The sequence below is a fragment of the Apodemus sylvaticus genome, chromosome 18, assembly GCF_947179515.1.
Source record: "Apodemus sylvaticus chromosome 18, mApoSyl1.1, whole genome shotgun sequence".
In the NCBI taxonomy this organism is placed as follows: domain Eukaryota; kingdom Metazoa; phylum Chordata; class Mammalia; order Rodentia; family Muridae; genus Apodemus; species Apodemus sylvaticus.
In genome coordinates this window covers 33,527,462-33,534,194 of record NC_067489.1, presented here as the reverse complement: position 1 = coordinate 33,534,194, position 6,733 = coordinate 33,527,462, and the positions used below count along the sequence as shown (strand labels likewise).

Genomic DNA, 6,733 nt, shown 5'->3' with positions numbered 1-6,733 from the left:
TTAAAAGCTACCACTAGAGTGAAATTTACCAGATTTATCTTTAGATTTTAAAGATTTGTAAAAATCAGCAGAGTGAAGAAGATGGCCTGTCTAGCTCCCTGACTGTCTTGTGTGTGTATGTTTTGTGTGTATGTTTTGGTGTGTGGAGCTGGGGCGTGGTCACCTGTGGTTGTACATGTGGTGGCTAGCGGGTGACATTTGGTGTCTTCATCTAAGGCTCAGTGCCTCACAAAATCTGGAGCTTGCCAGTTAAGCTAGATTGGCTGGCAAGCAGGTCCTTGGGGCTGGCAAGCAGGTCCTTGGGGCTGCCTTTCTTCTCCCTCCCTCCTCCTCCCACCCCAAGCTCTGACATTACAAATGTATGACAGCTTTTACCTGGTTGGTAGAGATCCAAATTCAGGTCTTCACATTTTCAGAGCAATTACTTCGTCTACCAAGCCATCTCCTCAGAGGCCTATTGGCAATGTGGCTAAAGCACAGATTTCAGAGAAGTCATTAAAGTAACATGTATCTTCCCTCTTCCAAATTTTCATAATATTTTGTGCGCATGTGTACATCACATGGGTTTTCTCCAACCCTTGGCTCTTGAAAAAAACCAGTAAGTGTTATATAAAGTGGGAGCTGGAGCTCTGCAGAGCCTGCGACTTCTGAAGCGGAGCCATGTGTTATGGTAAACAAACAACCCCGAAGTGCCTGTCTTGCTTTTGGCAAGAGTGTTCAGGATTCAGCTGTAAGGCGTTGGAACTCCCACAGAAAGAATTTGGGTGAAGAATAAAGATTCCACTTTGTAGCACGAAACTAGGAAAAGGCCCATTAATGGCAAAAAAAAATTACGTATGTGTAAAGGATATGGGGGCGACCGAGTTTAAATACCAGTAGCTAGTTTTAAAGCCAAGAAGAAAGAGGGACGCACGATCACAGTAGAAGTGTTTTAAAAAAAAAACCCTGGTTTTGCAGTATTATAATTGTTTTAAACGAGAGTGAATGAACCTCTTGCACCAAGCTGTACCCTCGACCCCAGAAGATTTGTTGGTCTAGACACTTTCTAAGAAGACAGCACTCTTCCTACCCTGGGTCTTTCTGACCTATAGCCCTACAACACAAAACTGTTGTTTCTGGTATGTTTAGAGCCAGAGCTACCTGCTAGACCAAACAGCACACCCAGGTGAAGTCTGAATTAGGATGACCAGTTTTATTGACCCTCTGAACGTAGCCTGACAGAAGTTATTTGCCAAACCTTTCTGGGAAGTTATTTGCCCTGCCTTTCTGGGAAGGAGCTTACACCCCACACACTTAGATTTTGTCAAGGGTGGATATAAGAAATTGCCCTATTTTAGAAAAACACCTTTTCTTCCTTTCCTTTTCAAAACAGCTCCTAGGATATTGTTCAATGTCTTCAAACAAAGGCTCCTTGGCAAATTCCCTTTGGACCCCAAAAAGCTAGCAAAGGTTCGTTCTCCCTGGTGAACAGTTCTTCAAAATTACACGAGAAAGAATTCTGCCAGTGGGCGCTTTGTTCTTGTAGGCGAGGCTGGCGAGCAGTCCAAGAGTAAGTTTAATTGATCTCATTCCTCTCAAGTAGAATTCATTTTTATTGTTTCCTTCTTCACACCCTCTCTTTTGTTTTTCCTTCCTTTGGCTACCAACACCATTCTCACGAATACAACTTGTTCTCCCCCCATCCCAGGTGGGTGGCATATTAAAAAGGTACAATTAACTTAGAGATTACAAATATGCCTCCAGAGACATGTGTGCTTCCAATTGACTCTGCAGTCTCCTGGCACAAAGCTCTTTCCTTTCTTCTTTATTGTTTATTTATTTTGGGAGAGAAAGGACAAGAAAAGCAAGAGACAGAATCAAGGGTTGAGGTTTTGTCTGAAAAAATTCCCAGTGTTGAACAGTGACAAATACAACCCCACCTATTTAGATGGATCCAGAAATCATGATTTCGGCACTTAAAGTTCCCAGACCTTCTGTGGACATGGGGAGGGCTGGTTTGAGCCGGTTTCTTTCCTCAAGTGACAAGTGACATTGCAAACATGTCCCCAGGTGCTACCTTCGAAGCTCTGGTGTCAGAGGCCACAGGATGGGGTCGTGCAAAGGAAGTGAAGCCAGTGGGCAGAAAGGGGCAATCTGCTCAGCTGCTAACCACACCCCAGACCTCAGGGACGCATATTAAGACCTTTGTGTGTCTTTAAAAATTGTCCATAGCCCTTAACGAGAAATGAGAAACAAATGGGTTCAGTAGGTGAGACGTTATTCTCAGGTAGATACAAGGACCTTGGAGATATTTCTCTTTGAATGAGTCATCTCTGTGTATATATGGAAAGATCTACCGCTTCTTTTTTTAATTTATTTTTTATTTTTATTTTATTTTATTTTTTTGCAGACTTAATTCATTCATTTATTTATTTTGTATAAAAACCCCTAGGTGGTAGCCACAACTGGAGCCTGGGTCCTCTGAACAGAGACTCTGGTGTGGATTTTCACAAGATGATCAGTGAATCCCTGATAAGGAGACTTGGTGAACACAGTCTCTTTCCAGAGGTCGGGGGTCAGGTAGCTATAGGTCTTGGAGATGGCATCAAAGGTAGCCTTGGCAAAGTTGCCCAGGGTGGCAGTACAGCCTCTCTGGCTGACGTGTAGCAGTCATCTATACTGGCCATTATCAGGAGCTTCTTGGGCACAGGAGCAGAGACAATGCCAGTGCCTCTGGGGGTAGGGATGAGACGCCCCAGCACAGAGCCACAGTGGCCTGTGACCTTGCATGGAACAGTGTGGGGCTTGCCACTTCTTAATTCTTTTCTTTCTCTCCCCTTCAGCATGACAATAAATATTAGCTTAAGTAGAGAGCAGGTACTGATATGTGCTAAATGAATTTGATGGGTTTTGTTTTGTTTTTGAAGACAGGGTTTCATTAGGCAGCCTTGGCTGACCTGGAACTTACTCTGTAGACTAGACTGGCCTTGAACTCAGAGAGCACCTGCCTCAGCCTCTCAAGTGCTGGGATTTCCATGGCCAGCTGTTAAATGACTTTTGTTTTGCTTTGTTTTTCAAGACAGGGTTTCTCTGCGTAGCCCTGGCTGTCCTGGAACTCACTCTGTAGACCAGGCTGGCCTCAAACTCAGAAATCTGCCTGCCTCTGCCTCCCAAGTGCTGGGATTAAAGGCAGGCGCCACCACGGCCTGGCTATTAAATGACTATTTAAAGCAAAAGATCCACAAGTGGATCTAAACTAGAGATCTCCTGTTGGCTGCTAGACCCCCCGGTGCTCCATTTTGTCTGACAGGGAAGTGTTCCTTGCCACTTGGAACCCCGTTTACCTGGAAAGGCTGATACTGCTGATAGTGCCACCCAAGCTCCCTCACTGTCAGATGAACCTGGAAATGGCAGGAAGGAAACAGATGCAGCAGGGAACTCTACTCTTCCAGCTCTGCCTGAGGATGAATGATGGCAAACATCTCCTACGAGTGCTTTTGTTTATTTTGTTTTTTCAATGGACTACACGCTTTCTCAGAAGACTGTCTTGGGGTCTTTCCTTTGAACTAGACAGGTAGATTTTATTTCTCAGCCAGGTCTCTCAATAGTACAATGGTGACAGCGTAGGCACATTGGAGATGGGTTAAGAGCAGCAGGGCTAAACTTTACCCCCCACCCACCCTGATGAATCCTGATGTGTGTGAAGAGAAGCAGAGAACATTTCCTCCTCCCAGCATACCCAACACACCCAGGCCTCAGTAGTTACTGCTCTATCGTGTAAGTGCAAATGGGGCAGGGCCAGACGGTCTGCTCCTCTGCGCTACATAATAGATTCTGCTCATCGAAGATTCTAGTGCACTCAAGCACTTGGAGATTAAAGGGCTTTGTTTGTGACTCAATTAATAAAAACTAATATAAGACTTACTTTTTTTTATTGTGGAGGTTGTTTTTTAAATAACAGTGACAAAAAAGTTGAGGAGACTCTAGGATGGGGTAGAGAGGCAGGAGTCCAAACTTGGTTCTGTCAGTGGAACTGTCCTCAGAACCTTGCATGACAATAGAACTGTACATAATTACAGGGGTGGCGGTGGTGGAGGCATGGGGACTCTGTGAGGAGAGGAGGTTGGTGTGTGTGAAATGACATTCCCAGTCTTTCATATTTATATTACATATGCATATATATAAAATATTACATCTAAGGACTATAGTCATTTGTACCATTTCCCAGGGTAACCCCGTAGCAGGCAAGGCAAGGGCATGGGGCAGGTGTGGAAGGCGGCGATGGAATGGTTTGACTAGAAGCTCAGAGAAGTTGCAGGAGCTTCAGGGACTGCAAGAGGGCCCCTGGCTCTGCCGAGGCCAGGTACTGGCAACAAAGCCAGTCCTCCAGCTCCACGCCCCGCCTTCGGTCTACCGCCTTCTCAGCAAACTTCATCATCATCAGGGCTCGCTTCATGTCGATCCAGTTGTGCAGAGTGCTACACAGTAACTCCTCCGAGATGCACGGCTGCTCCACCAGCTCCCGCCGTGGCCCCCACAGCAAGCACTGCAGCACCCGCTTAGCCTCGCTGATGCGGATGCGCTTGATGGGATCGGCCTCAAGCAGCAGATGGGCGAGCTGCTGCAGGCCCGGAGAGTAGAGGGACAGCGTGGGCAGCGGGGGTAAGTCCTCCCGCCGGTAGTCGCGCTCCCGTAGCTGCGCTCGAACCTCGAATGGGTTGGGCTGGTGGAGCAGCTCATAGATGAGGATGCCCGTCTGGAACTCATCAAACTTGCGGTACTGGGAGGCGGACACGATCTCGGGGGCCAGCCGGGCCTGGCTCTTTTTCTGTTGTAGGTTGGTGGTGCCTCCTGGCTTCTGCTTGGCCTTCAGGAAGTTGCTGATGATGAGTCTGGGCAGGTGCTTCTCACCAGGTCCTCCCTGGCAGGCAGTGGTGGCTGCAGGCGCGGCAGAAGGGCACCTGGATGTGGTGGTGGGCGCGGTGGGAGTGGCAGAGAGCCCGGGGGAGCTCTGAGGGTTACAATGCGCCAGCAGCAGGTTCTCCAGACACAGGTCCCGGTGGATGATCCCGTGCTCCTTCAGGTGCTCCAGACCGTTGCAGAGCTGCAGAAGCAGGAAGCACACCCGGCGCTCATAAACCTCAGGCTCTGCCCGGTGGCTGGCTATAGAGTCCCGAACAAAGTCTGAGGCAGTCTGGTGCGGTACCTCCCGTGTGATGACCACCACACAGTCCTGCTCCTGGGCAGGGGCGTGTGGGGGTGCGGCAGGCGCAGGGTCCTTGCTGGATGGGTCGGGGGAGGCAAGCATGCTGGAGGGCACAGAGGCCACGAAGTGGCCGCAGTCTTGCTGGATATTGAAGTGCACTGGCACTGACGGGCTGCCGTAGGAGGCTGATTTGGGTTCTGGGGTTTTGCAGATCTGTGGCGAGAAGGAAAAGTGAGGTTAGGCGTGGCACCTGGTGGTTCTGTGAAACAAATGCCTGGAGAGATGGCATTCTCCTACCGAGAAGCAAAGTACTTCTTACCTGTTAGGATTCTGTCTAAGCTCCACCCCACAATTACCTGGCAACAGCCAGGTATGCCCCGCCCCACCATCACCTGGCAACAGCAAGGCAGGCCTGGCCCACTATAAAACGGGCTGCTCAGCCCCTCCCCTCTCTCTTACTCTCTTCCTCAGCTACCTCTCTGCCCTCTTGGGCTCTCCTCCCTTCCCCCCCTCTCTCCATGTGGTCATGGCTAGCCTCTACTTCTCTACTCTCTCCTTTTCTCTGCCTCTACTACCCCCTTAACTCCCATCCTCTGCCCTGAAGAAACTCTATTCTATACCATGTCTGTGTGTGTCTGGTCCCTTGGGGGAAGGGATGCCTGGGTGTGGCCCACTGGGGCACCCCTCCCCCACACTGCTGTAAACCATAGTCTCTAAACCTCTTTCTCTTTTTATGATCACAATGTTACCTTACATTATACATTAAACATCACTTAAAGGGGCTCACAAGGACTAAAGAATTAGTGCTAAAACATACAATTCTTAGAAAAATATGGAGGAAATATATCATCTCTGAGACTTTAAGCAGCATTTTCCTCTCCCTCCCTCTCCCTCCCTCCCTTTCCCTCTCTCTCTCTCTCTCTCTCTTAACTTATGGGGCAATGGTATTCGTACACTTTTAGGATCTGGCCATACTCTCTTCGGCCGCCTTGCTTCCTAGATTTAGGTAAACACGGAATGCCTGCTATATGAAATGGCCTAAGGGCCGACTTATGCCGGTGGGTGCAGGAAGCTGTGCTCTGCTCCAAGCCAGAGCCTTGACAGCAGGGATTAAATGGCGAGTGCTCCCCTGGGAACAGGGAGCCACTGGGCTGGAGGGCATCCTCAGAATTGCAAACAGGAATAAACAAGATGGGTAATCTCAGACTTCCCTGTGGGAGGGTGCCTGGGGAAATCCACACAGTCACCATCTCTTGATCTATCAGACATTTGAGCTCTTCTGCTCATCCTGATGGGGTGTGCCTCCAGAGGAAAGCTAACAATCCTGTGAGCCCGACTCAACTGGAGATTCTCAAACTGGTCCGGAGATCCTCTTAGACCTCAGTTCCCTTGTCACTGCACTAGAAGGGACTGAAGATGTTCTCTGTGTGTCTCTGTCTCTCTCTCATCCTCTGCTTTTCAAGCAGTGCCGCCCCAGGTTTAGAGAGGAGAAAGGTACCTTCCATCTATGGATTATAAAAGCTACAGTGCAGGCCACCACCACCCTGC

General features: G+C 48.8%; 1 protein-coding gene across 1 annotated transcript in view; it reads right to left on the bottom strand.

Moving 5' to 3' along the window:
- Window positions 1–2,427: 2,427 nt before the first annotated feature.
- The window catches only part of Prag1 (PEAK1 related, kinase-activating pseudokinase 1), a 57,721-nt gene continuing 53,415 nt past the window's right edge, over window positions 2,428–6,733 (bottom strand). The window contains exon 6 of the mRNA XM_052162154.1: window positions 2,428–5,398. Within this exon, the coding sequence (XP_052018114.1) occupies window positions 4,283–5,398 (1,116 nt within the window). The 3' untranslated portion in view covers window positions 2,428–4,282. The remainder of the gene's footprint in view (window positions 5,399–6,733) is intronic.